Source organism: Pelmatolapia mariae, linkage group LG9, assembly GCF_036321145.2.
Source record: "Pelmatolapia mariae isolate MD_Pm_ZW linkage group LG9, Pm_UMD_F_2, whole genome shotgun sequence".
Classification (NCBI taxonomy): Eukaryota; Metazoa; Chordata; class Actinopteri; order Cichliformes; family Cichlidae; genus Pelmatolapia; species Pelmatolapia mariae.
In genome coordinates this window covers 35,039,601-35,067,272 of record NC_086235.1, presented here as the reverse complement: position 1 = coordinate 35,067,272, position 27,672 = coordinate 35,039,601, and the positions used below count along the sequence as shown (strand labels likewise).

Genomic DNA, 27,672 nt, shown 5'->3' with positions numbered 1-27,672 from the left:
AAATGTTGCAGAAAATAAGAGCTGCTCACTGTATAGTGGGTGAAAAGTATAAGCACCCTTCAAAGCTTCAGTCAATTCAGAGTCAGTATCTGTGAAAGCCACGATATATTTCCCATTGTTCTTTTTACTATTCAGGGTGCTGTGCTAAGAAGAGCAAAATCCTAATTAAGACCAGTGTTGAATTTTTACATTTTTACTTATGTCTGCTTATACCGCTTAATTATCACGATAAAAAGAACATTAGCATCTCAGATTAGCAATTTTTCTACCATTCAGATAAGTCAGAAGCTAGCTACCAGCTGGTTTACTACATAAAATGAGCAAGCAAGCTATAAAGCTAACCAACTTTAATCTAAACTATAACTTACAGTAATAAAATCTGGCACTTTCAGTCGCACTGCTATGGGCAACAAACACAAATAAGAGCTGTCTCCTAAAAAAATCTCCTTGAGTATTTTTAAAAGTAATGATATAGTAATTTCTTGCTAGAAAAGTACAACATATGGTATATTTTTACCCCAGGACCTGGTATGTTGTCATTTGTTGTCCAACAAAATAAAGTCTTTCCATGACATATTGTCCCAAAACCTGGTTCAGTCACCCGTGTAAACAAAAAACAAGAATGGACAAGAAGGCATTATTATTCTGGAAGAGATCCTCCCCAACATGACAGAAACCTTTCATGACAGTTAAGAATAATGATTCAGAACAACCTTTATTGATCTCCAGTGACTCTTCCCTCTGAAAGTGGCAACAGACCCAAACTACACAAACCAAATGTTTGCCTGCATGTCATATGTGGCTTGAGGACTCCATGTATTAACCTGATTAACTCACGAGTGATAAATACAGCACCCAGCTCATCTTTTCAGTGGCTCTTAATTCACTTTAAAGCAGAAACTGGGAAATTATTCTAAAACTCAGAACACACCCATGATGAACCCATGCTCCTAAACACATATGGGTCTTTTATAGTAAACATAGAGTTTGCCCATTTCAAGCCTGTAGCAAACTTACTACCCATGTTACCTACATATAACTTATATGGCATTTAAATGTCCATTTAATTTTAATTTATTCACCAGTTTCATCTTGTAGAGAGGAATATGTAAGCAGTAATACAAAAAAGTTACTTAATAAACATTTTTTAGTGATTCCTATCAAGTTTTTGCACACACTGCCTATTCTTTCAATGTTTCTGGTTTAAAAATATTTCGGAGAACAAGCATTACAGGGAGAGGACTGTGTCAAAGAAAGGTTGTGGTGGCTGTACTCTCTTCAGCCCACTGATCCTCCCCTGTCTTTAAAGCCTGTGCCAGCACAGTGCAGCCTTCTCTGCCATGCCTGTGTTTCTGTTTTCCCATCCCAGCAATAGTGCTCACGTTGTTATTTTCTCTGGCCCTGCCTTGTGGTCGGTGGAACCATGTTTGCGCTGCCGAATGAAAACAGGGAAAGCTCCATCATGTGTTGCATGGTATGGCATGAAATAAAAAACTCACAAAAGAATTTTACAGCACAGAGGAGGAGGAGGAGGAGGAGGAGGAGATGAGAGGGGGCAGAGGAGAGGGAAAGACAGAGATGTAGTCATTTCACAAGACACTCTGGTCTCATTCTCACATCATATATCACATGCAGTGTGTACCAGCTGCATATTACAACACAGTGTGTTCACTGGACGTGGACTGAGTCCTTGCATACATATGTTTTAGTGCTCAGTGTCTGTTATGGATTCAAGACATATTTTCTCTGGTAGCATGATTTAGCTCTAGTTTGAGCTGAAAACATACACAAAGCCAGTACGTAATTACTGTAATAACACTGGAACATTTAAAGCAGTTATATCTTGTTGTAGCTGACCTCCAGCTGTTTGACTTCTCAGCTGCATTCATGCTGTACTAACTACATACTGACCTCGGTGACAGCAGTGAAACATTTGGTTACACGCAGGTGAAAGTGAATATGAAACAGAGATTTTCAGCTTAGTGACAAGTTACTCCTTAAAGGCATGCTAAATGTGCTCCAGGGCTGCAGGGTAACTGCTCACTAGGGAGCTCCCCAAGGTGGCTTAATTGCAGCCAGCTGATGGCTGGAATAGCAGCAGCTAGCAACAGCTGCAACAACATGATGGAGTATGTCATAATGGAAGTGTTGTACATTTTTGTTTGTCATGAGTTTCGTGATGACAGTGGGGTAAGAAAGGAAAGGTTTCTTTCATAAGAGTTCTGCTGGCTTTAGCTGGTCTGAGGAGGGAAGGCTAACCTACACATATCCCTGGTGCACTATGTGTGGCACAGGAGGAAGGGCAAAGTGCTGACGATGAAGCTATTCACGTACACAGACAGTTACATGCTTTTCTACACTGATTTACTTTGAAGTAGCAAGTTGAGATAAAAATGTGTGTATTTACGTTTCATTTTGACAAAAATGGTGTTGTTTTTGTGTTGTCTTGAGTGCAGGGAGCCAGTTTAGCACATATTAGTGAGCCATATTGTTTCAGCACATGCAGAATATGGTTTCAATCATTTAGAAATGATAACTTGCACTGATTAACTGTTAAAAGTCACGTAGTGTTTCACAGAGTGGTGAGCTCCTCCCTATCTATACTTCTGAAACACTGCTAATGACCTGCTGCCAATCCAAATCAATGCTCTGAGAGCTTTGATAGTTTCTAGTTCCTGGGCTGGGAAATCCCTCTATGAGTTATGACAATTATGAGCAGGTTCATGGTTTGAAAATCTCTTTAAGCCATAGGCTCGGGGCTCCTTAGCTACACAGGAAGTCTCATTTCCTCCTCGTGTTTCCACCACATCTGAGAAACTGTGAACAATATTCAAACTGATAACAGAGTGAAAAACAGCATCAATGACTGTCATATATTTTCACACAGGAAGAAACAATGTGACAGAGTCAGAGTCATTGTGTCCTTATTGTGTTTGATGTGGCACGAGAAATGGAAAAGGAGAAAGCAGGGGTGTTATGGCCAAACCAGCAGTGATTGCCTGACTGATTTATGAGTATTTATTTCTGCTTCTGTGTGTAACTGCATTGAATTACAGAGCAAACACAGAGTTATTCTTACTGGCTTTCATTACGGCTCAGCTCATTTGCATATGCCCACTCTGGTTCCCACAACTCAATTATTTTCTGACTATAACTGAACTTTATATCTAAATAAATATGTATCCACGGATCGAATGAACCTGCTTTGTGTGAATATTGGGAAGTCCAGGGAATTCAGTAAAGATCTGCCCACCTAATTTCTTTTTTATTTGAAGTTATTAAAGATGTTGTACAATCATTCCACTCTGGAAAAAGAACAAGAAGAGCCCCAAAATCCAGATCCATGGTGTGTGTATATAAACGTCTGACCATAACTGTGCATGCAAAGACTTTTCTTTCCACACACAAACATGTGCATTTAACTGCTGCAGCATTTTGGCGTGCAGTTGTTTACTTCTTACTTTTACTTCTCATAACTCAGCACCTCAGGGAAGCTTTACTCCTGTAACTGCTGTCTGATTGCATCAGAAATCAAAAGTGTCGAAGAACGTTTTAGCACTGATGGCTCAGCTCACAGCTCTGTGCAGTACAGAGCGCTCGTAGAGCTAATACCTCAGCAGGCTGGGAACGATGTTTTGGCATGTGTTTTGGGGGCGTGGTCATATTTTAGGTCATAATTTAATGGTAATCTGTTCATAGGTGTGAAAGAATGTTTGCCTAATCTTTACGATAAGAAACTTTCTTTTTGTTTTTATGCAGGTTGGGCTGGCCTGCGGTGCACTGTTCTCCTACAGAGCCATGTTGCTGTGGTCAGTATGGAGTGTAATTTTACTACTGACGACAGTGGACGCTGCAGAGGACGAAGATGTGAGAGCAGGTACTGATGACATGCACCTTTGAATGAAAGCAGATCATAAAACTGATCTGTTAAGTCTCCTGAGTGTAATGACTTTTCTTTAATGACCGTCTATATATCTTTATGTGTACAGGCTGCAGCACGGCTGTCAATGACCTGGTATACATCATTGATGGCTCATGGAGCGTTGGCGTCTCGGACTTTGACACTGCCAAGCAGTGGCTTATCAACATCACCAGCCAGTTTGATATCAGTTCCCACTACACACAGGTAATGCTGCATGCTGTGCATAATGAGAATGATTTGAACAACCTCCAATTTCCTTTCAGATTTACAGCAGTTTTCCTTTAAGCTCACTCGAGTTATTTGGTGCATTACACACGACAGAGATCCACTCAGATAAGTTTTGTTGTGTCACCTGTAGGTGGCTGTGATCCAATACAGTGACACACCTCGGCTGGAGATTCCTCTTGGGAAACACCAGGGAGTAGCAGAGCTCATCAAGGCCATACGGAGCATCAGCTACCTGGGAGGAAACACACAGGCAGGACCTTTTCTCCTTAAATGTCCTAATTTGCAGAAGAACATATAAAATTATGTATCGTGGGGATGTGTTTAGAATAAACAGATGCAGCAGTATATCGACATGTATGTAACACATGTCGATATTTCTATTTTTTGACTTATTCAGTGACTGAATAGAAATGAGCTAACCTGAGGTGAAGGAGAAACTCACAGGGGGGTCGGCAAGTAGCTGTAGTAGCTGCTGCAGGTCGCTTTGGTGTCAATGGGGGAAATCCAAAAAGCGCTTTGTGATTGCTGCAGTCGCCTTAGTTTGCATGGAAGATGCAAACACCTGCTTGCAAACCAGCAACACAAACAGCAGAGTGTTTGTCTCCAAACTCTTCGTTACCAACATTTTTCCCTTTGAAGGGAAATGTTCATATTTCTGCTTCATGTTGCACTCTTCACAGTTCCACACACCCTGAGTGTGTACTTGGCGAGTGGTTACACATCTTACATATTAACCAACCAGACAAACTTACTAGTAACAAAAGCAGTTATGTTTTTCCTGCAGCACCATAAATGTATTTGAAGCCAAATTCACCTGATGACAGCCAGCAGCCCTGACAACCACCTTACCAACTGGTTGGAAATGCACACTTTTCACTGGTTAATGACCAGCCTTTAGGCCTTCATGACTGAGGTACAGCAATTCATTTCACAGTGACTACCAGCAACTCCCAGTACCCACTCACAACCCACTGGGGAATATTCATTTTTCCCTGTTGATTGATGGTTTCCAGGTGGACACCAGCTGTTCTGTCGGGCTATGTGACAGGGGCCAAATCATCACATTATTAATATCCCATTAAATAATTATCATAAAATACAAACATATAACTAGATAATAGTTAACTGTCTACTTGTATATCGGTTAGCACAGGGGAAATGTGATGTGCTAAAACTGTATTGTGATGAACTGTGATTCTTGTGCATTTGTATGTCCACAGTGATAATGCTGTGTGACACATGTGCGTTAACTTTGTGTGTTACTGAAATAACTTATTGGACCATTGCATTTCTACTGTAACTGAATCCCCTCCCTACTCGAAGCCGTCCTACTTTTTCTGTACGATCCTGACAACATGCACAGTCAGTGCAGTTGTGAGGCAGTCGTCTCCACACACTCGACCTTTGCTTATTGCATGAGCGAAAGGGCAGGCGTTTCTCAGTGCTGCACTGTTTCCATAAGTAGTGAAGCATTGCTGCCATTGTTATTTTGTTATTACATGTTACACGTTATCATAGCTACGCTGTAAACTTGATCAGTTTTTGTTTTTGCAAACTAATTTAGTAGTTTTAGAAAACAGAACAGAGTATCTCTGCTGTCCAGCTTGTCTGTTATGAAGTATTTTGCAAAACTATGTCTTTAAAGAAGCTTCCCCAACATTGTGCACAGGACATGTAAGCAGAATATTAAGACTTGACATAAATAAAAGGATTAGTAATTTAGATAATTTATATGTAAATAGATATAGGAATATGAACAATTACACAGAAAAAAACTGCACAAGTTATAGGCAACGCTGCTTGGTTGTACTAGCAGAGTGGAGAGGGAAGGAATGAAACTTTTGACTCCACTGGAAGCGAAGTTAAACAAAGAATATCAAAAATTATGAAACGATCGGTAGGAAAATGGGTAAAGGATAAATTAGGACACAGGTGGCCAACTCCTACAAATTGACTGGGAACTATTAATGTCAAAACATAGTGAAGGAACAAAACAGACTTTACTCCTATGATGCAAACTTTAAAGCGTCACATAAAAGCAGACTGCACATTTAGGCATGTTCACTGGTGCCACTTGCCAACACTGCATCTGCAGCAGGATGACCACACAACAAGGCCACAAGCACACCAATCTTCACCAGTAAATTCTGCAGCTGTAATACTCAACTTTTGCATTTCCAAAGAACTCTGTTAATATGTTTATGTTTGATTGGGAATGGCTAGTGGTTTCATGGCGTAGTGGTTAACATGTTCACTTGGCAGATCAGTCAGGGACACAAATAACCTTTGGGGTTGTGTAAGGAAGAGTGTCTGGTGTAAAATTATTTTTTTTAATTCACTTCTTTTTGTAGACTGGCAGGGCTATCAAGTTTGCAGTGGACCACGTGTTTGCCTCCTCCCAGCGGGGCAATCTGGTCAAGAACCGCATCGCTGTGGTGGTTACAGATGGCAAATCACAGGATGATGTGGTGAGTGGTCCTTTGCCTCATGGGTAAAACCACGTCAGTGTTTTTGGGTGGCCTTTAATAACAGAGGCAACATAAAAGAAGTATCAACATGGAAAAAAACTTCGGCATAGAAAAGCCACACTGTGAGGTTTTAATACTCTAGCTAACCAGTACTTACCCCCTAACCCTAACTGTAACCGAGACCCTAGCACTACTTCCCCAGACCTGGGAAAACAATTTAAACCACAAGATAACCTTTTATATCTGTAGGTTGATGCCAGCATGGAGGCTCGAGCACAGAGTATTACTGTATTTGCTGTGGGAGTTGGCACTGAGATCACCACTTCCGAGCTGATCTCCATTGCCAATAAACCTTCATCTACCTATGTCCTGTATGCTGAAGATTACACCACCATCGATCGTATTCGAGACTCCATGGAGCAGAAGCTTTGTGAAGGTCAGAAAACTCAAGTGTATCTACAAAAACACAAATTAGAGTGTTGCCAAATCGCATATAGCTGAATAACCACTTGACTGAATGAATCACCCTGGTGCTTCCAGAGTCTGTTTGTCCCACACGAATCCCAGTGGCATCCCGTGATGAGAAAGGCTTCGAGCTGATGGTGGGCATGAACATTCAGACCAAGGCAAAGAAGATCCCTGGCTCTTTAGTTTCTGAGACTGCCTATGGCCTTGCTGCCTCCACAGACATTACTGAGAATACCAGGTAACATGCTATCGCTATCATTACATTCATTCTAAACAGCTTTTGGGCTTTGGTCAACAGCTATTTACATTTTTTATTCTTAATCTTTAAACTAGGGAGATTTTCCCAGAAGGCCTTCCTCCATCGTACGTGTTTGTGTCCACTCTACGTCTGAAAGGGATCTCTAGCAAGCTGTCCTTTGACCTTTGGAGGGTGCTGTCAAAGGATAAGGCGATCCAAGCTGCAGTAACACTGAGCGGAAAAGACAAAACTGTTACCTTCACCACCACCAGTACAACAGAGAAAGAGCAGAAAGCTGTCTTTAAAACAGGCTTTCAGGTTGGTGTTAGGATTGAGTGTCCATAGAGACCAATGATATCCCCTTGGCTTCAAGATAAAGCTACAACAACAAAAACAAGTACCGTATTTTTTGGACCATAAGGCGCACCGGATTGTAAGGCGCATTAAGCGAAACAAAACAGTCAGATAAGTCAAACTTTACTCAACTCATTCTTCTTGCTTCCTCCACTTCCGTACCATTGATTCATTAATGCTGAATTCTCTGCAGCTGCTCTATTCCTATGTTGTTGCAGTATATTAATGACTAACCTGGTATTGTGGATGGATTATCTCAGTTGTTCTCCTGACTGAAGTTTGGTCCGTTTACAGCATCCTGCCATGCGATTGCATTTGTCCCTAACCATCAGGAACCCTCAACTTTTATCGAGTGGAAAAAAGTTAGCGTTCATCCTCCAGCTTCACTGTGTTTATGTTATGCTAACATAGCTGTGTCGCTAGTGATCACGTAGCACATCATTATATACCAGCTAGCCCAACTTCAGTAACCCTACAAACGTCACTGCTGTTTAGTTTTCTGTCTTCATTTATGTTGGAAGGGATAGCAGAGCTGTACGTTTGAATTTTTGCAGAACTCTCTCAGTCAGAACATGCTATATCATGTTTAGGTGGAAGCTAGCGAGCTAACTTCCTGCTAAATTCTACCTTCATTAAATTTAATAAATTCTGTTTTCATGGATGTCTGGATGTTAAACTTAATTGTTACACCTGGTAAAGCAGCAGCAGCAAGATGAAAGAAATTAGACAGTTTTTAACTCTCAGTGATGCTGCAGTGATCGTTTGACTTTGGGACCTGAAGCTGACGGAGTTTAGGACCCAGATTACTCCGCGGTAGCCGTAATGCTCCGACAGTCCATCGAGCGGAGTGCGGCTTCGTAGCTTACCAAACTTGTACTAAAACATTTGACAGATTTTTGAGCGCCGTGTACCACATAAAATCGGTTCGTTGGTAAGCACAACCAGAATTCATACATAAGGCATACCGGACTATAAGGCGCACTGTCGATTTTTGAGAAAATTAAAGGATTTTAAGTGCGCCTTATAGTGCGGAAAATACAGTACAGTTTTATTCTTTATTTTTTGATTTTAGAGATGTAAACTCAACCAGTTTCTCTAACCATACCGAAGCTAAAAATAAACCATAGGATTTTATGTAAAAGAAGACTAACAGCTATAGTGTTCATCTGGACACTGAGTTTGACAGATTGAATGAAAAGAATAGCTTTTCCATGTTGTATATACAGTGAAGATTTTAAAGTAGTAGTTTACCTTGATTTGGTTCAGAAAAAGTAAAAGTAAATCAGTACCTCAGTACATAAAACGTAATAAAACAACACTTATTGCAATAACAGTGTCTCTACTCTGCCCTCTAGAAGTAAAACATTTGTTGATGCTGCTTTAATAAGTGTGGCTAAAGCAGCAGACTGAACTAGAATTGGTATTAATATATCCGCAAGAGTAAGTGTCATAAAATGATTAATCTGAATGTGAGAAACATAAACATCTAAGCAGGATGTAAGAAGTGTAGTTTGCTGTACTGCCTTGAAAGGACTCATTGTGCTATTAAAGCATCTCCACCTACCTCAGCTTTCTCTTCATATTAGTGAATGAGTCTTGGCAGCTATTTAAACATCACTCCATATTTACTTCAGTGGAACCAGAGAAGATGCAATGTGATGCCAGGAGAAGGCTCAAAGAAAGTGTTTCCTACTCTAAACCACCGCATTTTCCTGGTGGAAACCATTTAGTGGATGTGTAGAACTTGGAACGCATGTCTCTATTTCCGAGGCAGTTCTGGGTAATAATCGCCAGGTTCAGTCTAAGAAGCACCCACCACCCTCCGTCCTTAGACACAATGTTCAAAGTGTAGGCCTGAACAGGGTTGTAATTATATTGAATTTGTGTTTGCATATGTTTGATTTGGTTTGATGTGGCACGAGCTAGGAGCTTGTGATTTGTCCTTTCAAAAGTGACTCTCAGCCCCAATGAAACAATCGCTGCTCTGTCTCTCTCTCTGCCTATGGCCTGAAAAGTTTGTGATGGAAAAAGGAAAGAGTCCTCGGTCTTAGTACCTGGTGTGTCAGAACTATTTGCAGAGCATTTAGGGAACATACATTTTTGGTCTTGCCCACAAAATTATATTTAATGAAATGCATGAAAACACAGTTAAGCCTGGCAACAGAAACAGAAGACTGACTGAAAGAAGAATTATAAGGTTAATAATTGTTTTCACATCCAGTTTTACTCATGAATGAAAGCTTGAACAAACACGTGCTTTAAACTCTTAATTAATGCATCTTTCTGTTCTGACAAAAGGCATTTTTTCGTGAAATTTATATCATCTCTCTCAGACTCTTTATGATGGAAAATGGCATCAGATTAAAGTACTAGTGAGGCATCGCCAGGTCACCGGTTTCCTTGACGATCAGCGCATCCAGGAACTAATGCTGAAACCGGTGGAGCCAATTTACATCAATGGGGAAACGCAGGTGTCTAAGAGGCGAGGAACAGACATCACTGTACCTGTGAGTAACACATGTAATTACTTATAAATAGCACTGGAGCTTTGAGCCCTGACGCTGATCTTTTACTTGATTTGATTTGAGGAGATTGGAGTGTTTTTATATGCAGAAAGAGTTTAGATCATTGGCATGTTTAGCTTACTTTCTGATGATCCTTTTTGTTAAAGCAATACGTTATTTCAGTCCAGTACATTCATTCTGGGAGCTACACCACACCTGACCAAACACAGTATAGGAAATGCTTCTGGTAAGAATAGTCAGAAATTAAACTCCATCCATCAATTTCCTGTCACTTACCTGAGTTGCAGAGGCAGGAGCCTAAGCAGAATATTTAGATGTCCCCATCCCAGGCTACTTCCTCCAGCTCTTTTAGAAGAATAGTGAGATGTTCCTGAGCAACCATGCTTTGGAAAAGCTATTCCAGAAGCTTAATGGTTGCCTGCTGTATACATTCCCAAACCAGTTCTGATGTGTTTCTGGGATCACTGTCCTGGTGGAACATCCACTTGTGTCCTGGATTTAACCATCTGTGGTGAATTTGGTGAATTTTGAGGTAGCTTCTTGTTTTCATTGTTCCGTCCACTTTGTGCAGTGTACTGTAGCACTGGGAGCTAAACAGCTCCAGAGCATCATAGCTGGTGCAATGTTCTTAGGAAGGCTCACCTTTATTTCTCCAGACATATCTCTTGTCAAATAGCTCAATCTTTGTCTTGTCTGACCATAAAACTTTCCCAGAAATCATTTGGCTTGTCCATGTGGACACCCACTGTGAACAGTGACACTGATGCTGCAGCAGTTTCCAGTTCATGGCAACCCTAAGCCTGGGTGGTTCCTGGATTTTCTAAGCAATTTCCTATTATTTTAGGGTGACATTGGGTCTTCTTCCAAAAAAACTTGGAAAAAAAATGGAAATCTGGCTCCAAGAGTCCTTCCCAGTATATAGTATATAAACCTACAGATTTCCTTTTTAGACTTTCTGTGACTTTTTGCACATGACCAATTTTTAAGTATTGGTCATTCCAACGATCCAAACACATTCTGTTTTATGCTGGCACAGACAAACTACCAGTCATAGCTAATCATGATCATCAATGGGAAGTTAATAGGCCTTGTCAAGTTAAAATGTATTGCAGAACCTTCAAGACCACTTCCTAAAATATTTAAGGAGATGTATGTATATATTTTAGCCTGTATGTAAATAAATTAAAATTGCACAACCAATGCTTTTTATTTAAGTAATTTAGGATGTATGCTGTATAATCATTCCACCCTGGAAAAAGAACACTTCAAAGAAAGCCCAAAACTACCACGACAGCCATGCCCATGATGAGTGCATGTAAACCTCTGACCACAACTGTATATGACAACCAGACTTTTGAGTCTACATGAGGGGAGGATTGTTAGTTGGCAGAGCACTATTTTACCTGAGCAAGAGCCCAAAATACTGGTGCTCATCCAATCAGAGCAGCAACACATGTTGTAATGTATACTCTGTAACACTGTCTATTGTCGATATTCTGGGACAGTTGAAGCGATGGGCAACCACAGGCTTTTCTACAAGCAACACATCCCCAACCTGGGGAGGACAGTCCATGCTTTCACTCATTTTGCCATGACTGATATGAGCATTCACTGCTTCAACGCTTTATATACGAAAAGAAATATGAAAACCATAACAGGACCCCTTTAAAATGTTGCCAGTAGGTTGGATACATTTTGTTTAATATGCTTGACTGTCCAGATAATGATATTCTGTATAAATGATCCTACATTTACCATGAATTATTAGTTATAGTTTGCAAGGTGTTACAATCATTAGGGTACCACGCAACATTTGTTTTGTTTTTAACACACAGCTCTAGCATGTATGGATGTGGATATCATTACTATTATCATATGAAGCACAGTTTGCAACATTTGTAACATTTACATGTTTCAAAATCATCACCGTTCAGCCTTCAAAGCATTGTGTCACCCACCAAAGATGACACTTTTTTCTGTTTTTACAAAAAGCATGTTTGAAATAATCAGATCGTCCATGTTGTTTCGATTCAGGTGGAGATTCAGAAGCTGCGTCTCTACTGTGATCCCCATCAGAGCGAGAGAGAAACAGCTTGTGAAATCTACTCCGTCGTAAGATCTCTGCTCTCACTCTCTCTACCCTTCGTTTCCACTTCAAAGGCTTTGTACTTGAAAGGCTGTGTATGGCTGCGTGTATGAGCCTGCGATGACGATAACCATTATTTTTTCTCTTGTCTTGTCTCTCCTGATACGCAGGATGATGAAAGGGTAAGGGTGAATTCACACATATTTAATCTGAGATCGCTAACAAAAGTTTCACCACTAAGGTGTTGTCAGGGTAATCCGTTTGTGACCCACTCTGTTAATTTAATTGTGTATGTGTATCTTCAGTGCCCTCTGAATAGAACTGCCACAGTGGAAGAAGAAGACTACGATTGTGTAGTCGGCCCACCAGGACCCACGGTAACACACATAAAGACCTACATTTGATAGATTACATGTCTGTTTCCTTTCCTATGGTTTTAACACCAGGCTCTGATGTCCAAATATACAACTGGTCTACAAGATCCCCATTGCTCAACAAAGAGTGTTCTGATGAGTGTGATTAATCATCATTCTCATTTAACATCTTGGTTATTCTTTGATTTTGATGTTCACATATAGAATGTGCTGCTAGTTTACACAAAATTCTTTGTTGCTTTTTTGGATGTAATAATAATCAGTTCTTTACTGTATCATTATATTGGAGGTCATTACACACCCATCTAAACTGGTATATGCTACATAGAGAGGGGAGAAGAGACCACAACATGGCAATTGGAAACTAGGAAACTGCTAGTTTATTTGATGTGGATTTGGAGCCTCATTCAAAAAACATACATATCAAGACTTGACTCCTCTACTAATTACCTCTAATGATGTGTGGTTGTAATGACTCCCAGTTAATGAGTCACAATAGTATTTGTTTGGTAAGGAAAGTGCTGGAAAGTGTCCACAATGTAGACAGCAGTACACGCCTAAATCGCATCTCTTGCAAACTTATGTTTTCTGAAAAGTCTCCATCGTGTCTGCAGCCAAAGCCATATACAGTCACATTAGGAAAATTAAGGTTTCTGATTTACAAGGATTTGAAAAATGAATTCTTCCTAGAATTCATGAAAGATATTTGCAGCCAAAAGATCCCTGGTTCAAGTCGCACCGTTTCAGGGGGTCATGAGCCAGTGAACTCCCAGTGCCAGTCCACTCGGTGTAAAATCATACCTGTGATTCCATCCACTGTGGTGGAGCATCTGAAAGTACTTTCTATTAAATGTTATGGGATCAGTCGTTCCAAATTTGAAGGCAAATCATTGTCGATATTCTGGGACGGTTGAAGCGATGGGCAACGACAGCCTTGCTATTCATAGAGCCATGGCATAGCTGCTGTTGTGTCTTAATGTAAGAAGAAAGTTTCTGATTGTAATGATGGAATATTTTTATATTACAGGGTTCACCAGGTGAGAAAGGGTCACATGGGCCACCAGGGCCTGAAGGCAAGCCTGTAAGTACTGATAACTTTGGACATTTTTCATTCAGTTTTATCTTTGGATGCATGTTTGAACATGATGCAATTGTTCTCAGGGTAAAGAAGGGAAACCTGGTGATCCTGGCCCCCAGGGATTTCCAGGGATGAAGGTATAAGGAAACACCACGATAATACCTTTGAATAGACACATTTCACTTCTCTGTTTCTGTGTGAGTTGTACAGAGCTGCACGTCCTCAAAGAGTTACTCCTCCCTGTATTATTCACCCATTCCCCGCATCCTTTATAGCACAATATTTTTCAATTTGGTTGTCTTTCCCTTTGATTAATAATAATAATAATAATAATAATAATATTGTACTGTGTCTGACACAAGGAAGAAAACTGCACTTTAAGCATTGGTGGCTATAAGACAGAAACGTTTCAGAAACAAATCAGAATCAGGGATCAATAAAGTATTCTGATTCTGATTCTGGAGACTCATCGAGTCGCTATAGGCTTTAACTCACTTTTTAAGTCTGTGTTTCACCAGCAAATTAGTATTTGCATGATGAGGAGTTCAATGCAGAGCGATAATTATTGTGTACCCAAGAATGTACACACAACAGCCACAATTTAAAAAATTAAAATGTGGTGACTGTCATGCATAATCTGGAGGAAAGTCTTTCTGTATGCCTTTATTCATAAAGGACGTCTGAAATAGTGACATCACACATGTTTGTTCAGGTGTGATCAAACTATAAGCCTAACAAGTTATGCCTTTGAATATCCTGCAAATGTATTATGTTTTAAATGTATTATAGGAAACAGGCAGATCAAAATACTTTATGCTGTTTATTTCAGTGAACACTTTTCTGACCTGTCATCCCTCTGCAGGGTGAAGCAGGTCCGACAGGAGCAAGGGGAGCACCTGGTCCTAAAGGTACAAAGGTAAGTGTTAGAAAATCAGGAGCATTAGTGTGTGTTCTTATTCAAACTGGTTGTTTTATAGACAGTTCTTCAATCTGTTGCAGGGAGACAGAGGCGAGCCAGGCTTAACAGGAGAACCAGGTCTCCCAGGACCTAAGGTAAGACTGGGAGAGCAACAGTCCCACGGACTTTTTGAAAAGAATTATATATATTATAGATATATTTCTGCAGCTCTCTCTTAACTTTTATGGTGTCTTGGCCACTTTTTTCATTTTAGTGCTGCTTTGTGTTGCTGTACTGTAAGGCACAAGAAGCCACTGATGCTTTACAATATTTTTAGAAAACTTAATGATTTGTATAACAAATTGTTAAAAATAAAATGAATTGTTAAAAAATGATGTTTGAAATTAGAAGCGTTTGTTTTCCTTCTTTTCCCCCCAAAACTACAGCTAATGTTATAACATTGTACATGCTGCTGTAGTAAATAAAAACAAAATCTTTCTGCATGATTCTTAAATTCACTCTTAAATTTCCTAAATTGTAAGAAATAAATGTTCAAAAAAGTTCCAGTACCTTATTTTCAGAATTTGCTGTAATTGTAAAACAGAAAGTTTTTGTTAAATCACAGAAATGGCTAAATTAGATAGTTAAACAATTAAGACTATTACGTAATCGGTGAGGTGTGATTGGCTGTGGGGGAGCTCTTTATCGGTAGTGAAAGCTGTAAAACATATAAATATAAAGTTGAAAAAAAAAGCCCTGCTTCACGTGTTCCAAAGCCATCCAATGGGCCACATTGGCGTCTCTGCCTGGCCGATTTTGGGCCCCGTGCCTTATGTTTGACACCGCTGCTTTAGACCTTTTTGCTCACAGAATAATTCACCCCATAAAAACTCTGCTCAGTGTGACATTTGCAGGTGTTAAAGGAATGCATGAATATAATAAAAACATTTTATCTGATATAAAACATTAATAGTGATGTATATCAACATTACTACACATTCAAATGTTCAAACAGCATCTTACAAAAGAAGTCAGACCAGTTTGGGCCACTATACCCACTCTCTAAAACAGAGTGGTTCCATATCTGCTGCGTTTACATGTATATCAAACTAACTGCTGGTGTTTGGTGAATACAGGGACATGAGTCTTTAAATGCTGCCACATTTAGCACCGACATTTAAAAGATTGTTTCTGACAAATTTTCCAGCTCAAAAACAAAACTTTGCTGTTAATGTGAGTTTGAAACTCTAAAGAAACATTTTCTATGTTGACCAACAGAATTTAAATTAAAAGATGGTAAAGTTTTTATTTAAAAGTGATCACATTTAAATATTAGCAACATTCTTCATGTGCAGGGTCTCCCTGGTGAGAGAGGAGAGCCAGGACCTCCAGGAGAAGCTGGGCCGATGGTAAGATCTAGAGGGAGTTAGCTGATGCTTATAGGATGCTAAACCTTTCAAATTTAGGGGTCTGTCTGATGTCACAAGATTGCAAGATCATCAGATTATTCCAAAACACTCGATAAGAAAGCTATGATAAGTTAAAAGGAGTCTAAACAAGGCAAGCAAAAGTATTTCAAAATGTAACAAATCAAAAATATCATTGATGTGTTTATATGATATTATTTCTTCTCCTAATTGAACAGTAGTGCAGAGACGAGCTTTCCATTTGCTTGTGGATGGGATTTCTTCCACCTTCTGTACCATTACCAGGAACCTGTTGTTCCATATTGCCTCACAGAATTTTTCATCCACCTAGGGGGAGCCTGGACCTCCAGGCCGTGTGGGACTGGTTGGCGCGCTGGGACCAAAGGTCAGTGCAGACTGTAGTTTCTGAGAGATCAAGTCCGGTTCACGTTGCAAACATAGCACTCTGTGATTGTCAACATCTCGTGCCAACACTATAGAGAATATTTCTGTTACAATTAACATGTGTGCTGCTGTTAACAGCTGCCAGTGTTCTGTTTCTGTAAGATGTCTGAACAGTTTGATTTGACCACAGTGGCGTTTGTGGTCCAGCACTGATAGGGAGCAATAAGCTTCTGTCTGCAGCTTCATCACAAAAGTGTTGGGAAGCACCACACTCTGCATACAGGACAATTTGTTTGGCAAAGCAGTGGTTTTGTAGAACGAGCCTTCTTTAAGCTGATCTTACAAAGCTGGACGCACACTTTTGTCTTTATGGATATTCATACTGAAACTGAAGGCAATGTATGCCAGCAAGTGGCTGCCATTTATTTTCTGTGACAGTTCAGACACTGACTGATAGCAGAACTGAGCAGGACATTAAATGTTAAAAACATTTCCGACCTCTGTGTAAGCTGCCCTCGTTTAAACTTTGCAATAGTACCAGTGCATCTCAAAGACATTTGAATATTGTGAAATGTTTTTCATAATTCATTTAACAAAGGTAAAGATGACAATTTTAAATTTATTACAAGTCATGTGAGAAGTTGGGGTTTTTTTTGTGTTTTTTTTTCATCATGGCTCATGAAACTGAGAAATCCACTATCTACTGGATACTTGTTAATCATATGATTAGTCAAAAAAGAATTTACAATGTAGAAACATCCAACTTCTGAAATATATACACTCTGAGTACTTTTTTGGGACTCCTTTATCACAAATGACTCTTTCAGGGCGCCGTGGCCTGGTGACAGTCAGCCTGTGTCGCTGCTGAGCGGTTACTTTATAGCCTCACTGAGCTTTGCTGTATTTGTAGCCCGGGTCTTTCTCATCTTCCTCTTGACAAATTTTAAGAGAAATTTAAATGTAAACATGTTTATATGCTATATGTGTAATAACATTTATGATGTCATTAATTGCACAACCACTGATAAAACTAATGTTAGTGTGGAGGTTAGCTAGCTAGCTGTAACTTGGCTATGTAGCATAAGTGTTTGTAAGATTAGGTGACAGTATTACTACAGTAGTAGTGGACAGTAGGCTAGCTTTTTCATTTCATGAATGATCCTGATCTGTCAAGGAATTAGATTTAAGAGTTGAATGTGGATAATGTACCATCGCTAAATTTGAATAAGGATTTAAACTGCAAAGCTGGCAGAAACAAGACATAAAGATATTCAACTTCCTACTTACTTTTTTGTCTTCTGGAAAGTGAAATAGTTTATAAAGACCCATCTGGATGGGATAAATATTTTATATGGGAGGTAGGGAATAAGATACTCCCTGTGCTCCCTGGTAATTTGACTCATGGGATTTTAAACTTTAGTGATAGATATGTACATTTGACAGGGCAAACAAATAAAGGTAAACTCTTATATAAAAAACTAAAAAAAGGACATTAGGCTCCACCTAAGACTCAGCACATTTGCAAGTTTTCTTTAGCAGCCTAGAAAAGTAATCCAGCAACAGTCGTCCATAAATCCATGGGCTGCATTAGAGAGGATCTGCTAATAGCTATTTCAGCATGCTCCTAATGGGAGTAATTTGACCAAATGGAAACACATGCAGGGTAAAAATAAAGTGCCATAAAGAAAGAAATACCTGTAACTTACACTAGCAAAGTCCATGAATGAATTTTGTAAGCAAATCTCTTTGACGGATTTTATTTCTCGCTGCTCTTATATGAGTCATAGAGTCGGGCTGTATGTTGGTATAATCTCATCCACCACCATTTCTGTCAGTTAGAGAAATTAACACTAGTAGTGGGCTATAGCCACACACTGCATGGGATGTTCTCCTGTGGCAAGCTGGCTGTGGATAAATGAAAGAGCAAATGCACACATCTGCAAGCGTGTGTCCACACCCACCAGCTACAAGTGTGCACACTGCTATTTTGAGTTTTCTCTGAACTCCACGTTGACTCTCGGCCACTCTGCTCAGTAATTTGGGCCTGTTCCTGCTATCATAATAAACTACTTTCTCCAAGGATCTGGAAGTGTTCTCTACCAAGTGGAGGATGCTGGTACACATTTGGTGTCCATGTGTGAGAACATGTGGCTGCTACTGTAGCCAGAGCGCTCCCTGTGGAACGTATCCTCATTTTTGGTCATCTGGTCATGAAGGCACACGTTAACTAGCTTAACTTAGCATCCAGACTAGAAGCAGTCTCTGCAATCTGTCCAGCATCAAGGTGATTGTTGAACAATTACTTAATAAACACTTTGTAAGTGCATACATTTCCAGCTGTGCATCATTACCAGAGACCAGGCTGTTAGATAGGAATTAAATAAAGGAAAATAAATGTTAGCTTTAAGGATGTAAGTATTAATAGAAAGTAATGGCCCTTTAAATCCATATGCTATTTCCTCATAACATCTACTAGGTGACATTGGGACCATTAGAAGAAGGATTATGGTGGTAGTAGTCTTGTGCTAAACAAGCAGTGTTTCAGGGATGATAACATCTTCCCTTTCAAACAGAGTTTACTGCATGCACTTTGATCTTAGAGCTCTTCTATTAAGATTTCCATTTGTGTCTGACAAACATGTTTACATTCCATATGAAGGACAGATGGGAACATAAGCCTACCCTAAAGAGATTAAGCACAATTCTGAGATAATGTATTTCTGTATGCCTAATTTATAGTATTTATAAGTAAAGTAAATTGAGTAGAAAGTGAAGTAAAAAGAGCCGCTGAGATTAACTAAGCTGGTGACTTGAGCTGCATCACCGATGCAGCAAGCCTAACAAACAAATACAGTTTCTTCCTGCAGCAAAGTCAGGGAAGACTGACCATCATAATGACTACCAGGAAGCACAACATACCAACATACTTTGAAGGACTGATTGTTGAATGAATACATCTTTAGTAACCTAAAAAAAAACCTGGACAAGTTTAAATTTATTTTGTATTTTCTGTAATCCAGAAATCCAGGTTTATAAAAATACTCACAGGCTCACATTTGGAAATACTGTGAAATGATATTGTTCTTCATCCTTGATACATAGACTCACTTAAATCTTGGAAGAAGTGGAGTTAAATATTTTATATTGTTCTTTGACTCGGCAGGACCTAGCTCTATTCACTTCTCATTCTCATGATCAAATCCAAAGAATTGGGTGAACCTATAAGACAGAGAATCAGTTCAAACAATTAGATATAATTACATGTTATTCAGATGTGTCGTCACTTTGCCAAGGTCTGGAAGAATATCCAACCTGCCACGCTCAGATGAGAGGAAATGATTAGGATGTTCAGGAACCACCAAGGCTCAAGTCTGCCATGAACCTGTTGGAATATCAGTGTCACTGTCCTCAGAGAAGCAAGTTTTACGTCATCATGGAGGAAGAGACAGAAAACTTTATGGTCAGGAGACACAGAGACTGTTTTTTTCCCCACAATGATAAGAGGTATGTTTGGAGGAGTAAAGGTGAAGCTTTCAAACCTATGAAAACTGCACCAACTGTCGAAAGTAGCGATGGCAGCATCATGCTCTGGGGCTGTTTTGCTGCCAGTGCTACATTGCACAAAATTGATGGAATAATGTAGAAGGGGAAGTCAAATCCATAGATGGTTGAAATGTGGACACAACTGAGTGTTCCACCAGGACAGTGATCCCAAACACACATCAAAACTTACAGTAAGCTACTTGAATGGCCTGACGTCAGGGAATATGCTTAAAAGCCATGTCCATGCTAGGAAGCCAATCAGTTGAAAGGAAGTCTGCCAATATTACTAAGAAAAGTGGTCAAATTTTCAAGCAGAATTATGACACGAGGTTGTTGACGCTATCAAAAGCATCTGACGGAGGTGCAACTTGCAAAGGGACATTACACCAAATACCAAAGTACATCTTTGAGCCTGTATGTTTAACTCTGACCTGATGTGTGTTAAAAAATGCAGAATAAATAAAAGACATTAAATTCATTCTGTAAATGATTAAAGATGTATGCTATACAATCAACCCACCCTGGAAATAGAGCAGTTCAAGGAAAATCATTCCAAGCCTAAAATTACCACGACATTCATAAACTTCTGACCACTGTATATGTCTGACATGATTCCCTTTTTCCTTCCTCCTCTTACCAAACTGGAATTTGGACAGAAATGTACAGAAAATTATTTTGGGTCTTTCTCTAATATTTGTTGAGGTCTGATGAGAACATTTATTTTGGAGCACAACCACAGGTGAGATGGACAGAGCTTCCTTTCAGGTCTGACACAACAAGTCAGCTGAGCAAAGCAGCCTTTCTGCTGCCACAGGGAGGGACTCATAACCTCACCACACGGGGGTTCATGTTGGACAATAAACTGTGGTCCAAGCTTTCTATAGAATGTTAAGTATGTTGTCTACATTTGTTCAGGTTGTTCAGGTGTCATGTTGGATAGCGCTGTCGTACTTCCGCACTGGCTTCATTTTTCACCCCAGGAGGTTTCCACTTGGTCTGGCCTCCTTCCAGTTCAGGTTTCCACCTGCCTTTGCAAATAGCAACCATGTAGCTCATATAAAGGATGACCGACACCCCTGATCAGTTTTAGGTGTACGTGCTTCTATCCTCAGAAATGTTAGTTTGCTTGCTGGTGATAAAATGAAAAACAAAACAGAACATTATAATGGGGATGTTGGTCTAATGGAAAAGCATAAAGCATCATTTAAAGAGATACACAGAGTACAACTGAACAGTCGTTACCAGTTGCCTGAATAAATAGTTAGCTCTTAGTCTGTAAAAGCCCCGTTCTAACAACTTCCACGCAGTTAACAAAAAGCGATGTATAGCAGTAAAAAAGCTCTCAGTGTGGTCACTGCCTGCGGTGGTCTCCCTCATCAGCTGTAAAGAATTTCTTTTCACCCATCCGTGGAAGCCCCATTGAATGTTAATGATGCCTAACGTTAGATATACTGTAGAAGGCTTTAGGCTGCTACTGTGGCCTTTAATCACACTCATAAAGCTGCTATCTTTCAGCATCACACTTTCAAAGAATGAAAAGTGAAGTCAGATAGAAATGATCAGCTCTGTGCTGGCAGTAGGTCTCTTATTACCAGATACTGAGGGTTCTACACCCAAAATTATAACATTTCAGATGCAGCTGTGTGAGGTTTTCATGTTACGAGAGATAAAGAGATAAAGATACTGTATGCCAATCAGTGCTGCCCTGTAATTACTAACTGTATAACTGTTATCTGTTGGAAAGCAGGGATGGGGACATGTTTAAAGATTTCAAATGGGGCTAGGCTATCCATATACATTTGAAAACCCATTAATAATATTAGCAGAAGCATGTTCTCGGGACCAACGAAACCGCAGGATCCTTTAAATGATGTTGCTTAAATGAGCCAACAAATGACAATCATCTACTTACACAGATCAAAAGGAAGCCGGTAGCATTTAGGTTGGGTTTATTTTTAACTCTGTTTCTTGTAATTTGGAAGCGAGTTCAGAGACCTCTTAAGTACATGCATAAGTTAGAGTTTCCCTCTCCCTCAGGCTGACAGGCCTACAAATCATCGGTTGTTGCCCACAAGTAAGAGATGTATAGAGCCACTCGAGGGTCCTTGGTTGAGAATGAAAGCCCTGAAGTGGTCAGTTGGGCACTTGGGGCATTACACACGTGACTTCTTAAGAAACAGATAAGAAAACTGCAACAAAATATTAGTTAATATGAGACAGCGAATATGTAAAATCAACTGCTCTTTGTCTATAACAGGAAAATCTGAAATTTCATTCAAAATACTCTTTTATCATGATATAATTTTCTACTTTAGTCAAAATTAAAAACACAGATTGAAATATTTTGTACTTAAAAAAATGATTTGTGAAGCACAGCCGATAGATACTTCTTATTAATATTTCCTCTTTTCATCAGTTCAGTGGCTTTGTGAGTATCTGCTCTGCAGATCTTACAATAAAATCTATATTTTTCTATTTAAGGCTATATGGCTGACTATTACACATCTTAATTCTTAGTACCATGTCCTGTTTGTATTTTGTGTTGTATAATTTAACTTTAAAGGTATTTATTTTAATGTATTGCACATTGATTTGCATATTTATTTTTACTTATTTTATTATTTACTTTTCTTACTTTGTTTCTGTATTTTGATTGAGCATCTGCAACAAAGACATTTCCTTCTTGGGTATATTATATAATAGTCAGATTCTGATTCTGACTAAATGGGCTAGTGTATTGTCCATCTGGGAAGGATAACCCGTGTTATTTTTTAATGCCAGCAATTCCCAAAATGCATCACATAAAGGCGGTCATAAAGTTACTGTTTGGCAAGAGGAGGTGTGTGTGTGTGTGTACCTGTTTAGACGTCATTGCGGGGACCAAAAATTGGAAGTTTACTATACTTCTGGGGACCAAAATCTCGGTCCCCACTGGTGCAAAGGCATTTTTGAGACTCAAACTGTGGTTTTAGTGTCAGGTTATGGTTAGGTTTAGGGTAACGGTCAGGGTTAGGCATTCATTTTTGATGGCTAGGGTAAGCGGCTAGGGCATTATGTCAATGAGATGTCCCCACTAGGATAGCAACACCTGACATGTGTGTGTGTGTGTGCGCGCACACACATATATGTGCAAAATGTGGCTGTGAGGAACAGGCGTGTTGCTCGCTGCAGTATGAGTAACTACCTCAAATTTGAGAGGAAATCCACTTCAGAAGCCTAAAGAAAAGGCATCCCAACAGCATGTAGGGTATTTTTTGTTTAGTTTTCCTAATCAAAAAAGAGGTTACCAGGGGGCCCGAATGAAAAGCAGTGGGCTGACATGCAGTGAAAGGACTGACACTTATTTGCTATGACTAAATTTGGAATACTCTGTGATTATCCTCTCAAAGATGTATGTGTGTGTGTCCCTCCGCCTACACACAGAGCAAAGCAGGCAGCAGCTCAGAGTGAAGCAAAAAATGTAACAAGAAGCAACTTTTAGCTAAAGTATGAGAGCTACTTATCCATCAACATCAAAGGCAGTGCTGCATGGAGTTGGCAGGAATACCTCATCCAAGTGAAGCGGATAGAATGAGATAAGTGAAGCCTCGGCTGGGTTGGTGGCTTCTGAAGCATTTCTAATGACATTATCTCACAGACTGTCCAAGAGGTTTGTCCTTCAGATTTGCTAAGTTTACTGCACTACTTAGCACTAATAAACAAGTATCTGTGTTTGTGGGAAATAGCCGTGCAGCTTGCTAATCAGTGTTTCAGATTTTGTCAGTCAGCTACCAAAGTTGTAGGAAATAAACTACACTACCCCAGTGTGACTGAATGAAGTCCTCACATGTTGCTACACAGTTAAATACCTCCTCAACAATACCGAACTGTTGTAACTCAGCCATTAAGCTGTTTAATGAGGTGATTAATTGTGGTAAATATGGGGAGTATGGGTGCTGTTTACTCATTTAAGGAAAATGAGATGCTTCCCTTATTCAGAATATTTAGACTCCACCAACTTTGAGAATATGCAAGTGGAAATGCTTTCTGGAATAAAGTAGTCACTAATCATTTATCCCAACTCTTGGGTTTTTTTCAGTTTGCTGCTACACAGCTGATGAACTGTTATCTTAGCTAACCTATTAGTATCTGGCCATAGAACCAGTTTTAGTTTTGTTATTGGTCCAGATTTAACCCTCAGGTCTTGTTTAAAATCACTACCCTTTCATCTTGATCGTGGCCAAAAGTGGCCACCTACAGGTTAGGCCTGTAATTTTTTGTTGTTGTTGTTTTTTTGCCATTTTTTCTGCATAAAGCTTTTAAGTAACTTCAGTTCTTTCCATAAATATAAAATAATTATTACTTTTTTATTTTTTAACCCTTTAAACACCAGTTTGTTTGTCCACTGCACCAGCTGGACGACAACCTCAAATCTCGCAATTTTATATAATTGCATTGCTACTGAAATTTCTTGTATTATTAATAGTAGAGTCTGGGGCATATAATTGATTCACATCAACATTGATAATAATGCATTGTTATTTTAGTGCAGAGAGAGCAAAAACATAAAAACTCCCTCTCAGCTTGTTCGTGGCCACAAATGGCCACCCCTTGTTTACATTTACAAAATGCTATAAAATTCATATATATTAAAAAAAATGTCCAGTTTTTTTGACTTGATTTTTTAGATTAGCATCAGTGCTGTTCATGAAAATCAAAATTTCATTCAAATTCTGAAATTTAACCCTTTAAATACCAGTTAGAGCACATAATCATAACAACTCAGAAATAGAGAAAATCATAAAATCCCAGTTTTTTTTCTAAATAATACATGCCATCTGATTTATTTGCTAACCATGATGAAGGTTAGATGCATAGTAATAATTAACAGCATCAATGACATTTATGCAACATTGTTTTTTTCTGCAGTGGCAGAAAAACAAAAAAACTCCCTCTCAGCTTGTTCGTGGCCAAAAATGGCCACCCCTTGTTTACATTTACAAAATGCTATAAAATTCATATATATTAAGAAAAATGTCCAGTTTTTTTTACATGATTTTTTAGATTAGCATAAGGGCTGTTCATGAAAATCAAAATTTCATTCAAATTCTGAAATTTAACCCTTTAAATACCAGTTAGAGCACATAATCATAACTACTCATAAATAGAGAAAATAATAAAATCCCAGTTTTTTTTCTAAATAATACATGCCATCTGATTTATTTATTAACCATGATGAAGGTTAGATGCATAGCAATAATTAACAGCATCAATGACATTTATGCAACATTGTTTTTTTCTGCAGTGGCAGAAAAACAAAAAAACTCCCTCTCAGACTGTTCGTGGCCAAAAATGGCCACCCCCTGTTTACATTTACAAAATGCTATAAAATTCATATATATTAAGAAAAATCTCCACTTTTTTTGACTTGATTTTTTAGATTAGTATCAGTGCTGTTCATCAAGACCAAAATTTCAAACAAATTCATAATTTTAACCCTTTAAATACCAGTTAAATCACATAATTTTAATGATTTACATAGGGATAAAAGCATAAAATCCCCATTTTTTTCTAAATAATACATGCAAACTGATTTATTTTCTAACCATGATGGAGGTTAGATGCATAGCAATAATTAAAAGTATCAATGAGTTTTATGCATCTTTGTTTTTTTGTGCAGTGAGAGAAAAACAAAAAAAAATCCCTCTCAGCTTGTTCGTGGCCAAAAACGGCCACCCCCTGTTTACATTTACAAAATGCTATAAAATTCATATATATTAAAACATTTTTCTACTTTCATTGACTTGATTTTTTAAATTAGCACCGCTTCTAGTCATAAAAACCAAAATATAATTCAAATTCTGATATTATACCCTTTGAATACCAGTCAGATTATGTATTATTATAGTAAAAATAGTAATAAAGTTCCCATCTTTTAGCATATAAATGGTGAAACCTAATATGTTTTTTTATCATCATTGCAGGTCAGTAACAGTAACTGTTACAATGATTTATTTTTTCTTTATTTATCTATTTATTTTTTATTTTTTCGGGGGGTGGGGGGAGGCAATGAATGGCCAAAAGCAATGTCACACATGGTGTGTTAGTGGCCAGAAAGGCAATTTAATGACCAAATAATCCCTGCAATCCCCAATAAAATGATCAAAATTTATATTCCAGTATCTGTGTGCTTCTGTGTGCATCCTCATTAGCAGCCACACTAGAGTGGTTTTTGTAGGCACACTTTCTACACCTGGTTCAAGGGGCTGCTGTTCGGTTCCTTTCACGCATCCTTTGTTCCCCATCACCGACTGCTGGTTCCTTCTGTGTTGCTGTCAAAAGAAGCATATTCCTCCATTGCTTTGGCATGTGGGATATTGCTGTGGTAGTTTTGGTGAAGCCAAAGACAGACAACAAAATCTTCCTCTGTTGCAACTGGAGGAGCTGAGGAGGAAGCTCTGGGTTGTTTCCCCTGTGCCGGTTTTCATCTGAGGAGTTCCTCTGCCAATGTTACCGAAGGAAAGACGTTGTCCTCGGAGCTCCTCCGTCAGTTGGAGTCTGAACCCCATGCCTTTTTTACTTCCTGAGAACTTCCAGTGTTTTCATCCAACATGCTATGTATTGCTTTATTCTGGTGTAGGTTTTATCTCCACTTCATCTATAATCCTCCAATCCTCACACCTTGGCCTCCCGTGCAGGTTTGTAAGGGTGCACAGCAGCTAAAAGATCTCCTTTGTTATAAAAAAGTCAAAAGTAGATCTCAGGCTGCTAATGCAGGACTAGGGTGACCCCTAGTGGGTACTGGATTGTGGTGCAGTCTCTCTTCAGTAGTGGGACTCACGTGGTTTTCCTTTCATGGCGGATCCACTGAGTTGCTGGCTCCTCGGTCTCAGAAAATGCTCCTATGTTTTTGTTTTTGTTTTTTTTTGGGGGGGGCTCCACCTCCACCTCCATGCCCCCCAACCCCAATCCTCCCCCAAAGAAGAGGATTCGGGCACTGGCTAGAACTCAACATTAGTGGTGATGCAGTCAGCCTCTTTGAAGATTGTCCCCTCATCTTCTGGAGAGGAGGTTTCTTCATCTTGGGCAGATGTATTTTCTTCAAGGGCAGAGGACTGCTTGCTGTCCTTGCTCTCTGACCAGATCATATAGGCAGTGCTTGAAGCAGTGATGATCTAATTGCCATATTGCCAGAATAAATGATCTGGAAGCTGTTAGGCTTACTTACAGCAGTAGCATTGTCTGCACCTGCATAAACTCCAGGACACATTTACAAATAGTGTTTGTTGTTGTTTGCGCTGCAGCTGCAGGTTTGAACTCTGCAAAATGTCCTGTGATTGGGGGTTTTTTGTTTTTGTTTCTAGAGTTGATATTTTGGGTATGGTATCTTTTGATGAAAAATACAAGAGTAAAAGTGCTTTTAACATGTGCTTCAAAGCTAAGTTTGACTGGGAACCTCAAAGCTCAATATCCTGCATCCACAGAAATTCACTGCAGCCTATGTAATATTTGAATTTATTCCAGTCTATCTTGCAAATACATGTTTGTACTGCAATGTCATGCACAAACACAAACTATTAGATCCTTAAGATCAAACCTATGTCAAAATTGTTTCATTATTTTGGTCCACTGGAGTGTGGTAGGCCATCAAAGGCCGCTACTAGAAACTCAGAATATTACATGAAATTGCTTGCTTGGCC

The 27,672-nt window shown here is 39.2% G+C and overlaps 1 protein-coding gene across 1 annotated transcript in view; it reads left to right on the top strand.

The window, feature by feature from the left end:
* Positions 1-3,798: 3,798 nt before the first annotated feature.
* The window catches only part of si:dkey-225n22.4 (collagen alpha-1(XXI) chain), a 58,820-nt gene continuing 34,946 nt past the window's right edge, over positions 3,799-27,672 (top strand). The window contains exons 1-17 of the mRNA XM_063483956.1: positions 3,799-3,877; positions 3,990-4,126; positions 4,281-4,400; positions 6,502-6,618; positions 6,868-7,054; positions 7,159-7,324; positions 7,420-7,642; positions 10,012-10,185; positions 12,238-12,315; positions 12,460-12,471; positions 12,595-12,666; positions 13,691-13,744; positions 13,825-13,878; positions 14,604-14,657; positions 14,741-14,794; positions 15,995-16,048; positions 16,398-16,451. Of these exons, the coding sequence (XP_063340026.1) occupies positions 3,799-3,877; positions 3,990-4,126; positions 4,281-4,400; positions 6,502-6,618; positions 6,868-7,054; positions 7,159-7,324; positions 7,420-7,642; positions 10,012-10,185; positions 12,238-12,315; positions 12,460-12,471; positions 12,595-12,666; positions 13,691-13,744; positions 13,825-13,878; positions 14,604-14,657; positions 14,741-14,794; positions 15,995-16,048; positions 16,398-16,451 (1,689 nt within the window). The remainder of the gene's footprint in view (positions 3,878-3,989; positions 4,127-4,280; positions 4,401-6,501; positions 6,619-6,867; positions 7,055-7,158; positions 7,325-7,419; positions 7,643-10,011; positions 10,186-12,237; positions 12,316-12,459; positions 12,472-12,594; positions 12,667-13,690; positions 13,745-13,824; positions 13,879-14,603; positions 14,658-14,740; positions 14,795-15,994; positions 16,049-16,397; positions 16,452-27,672) is intronic.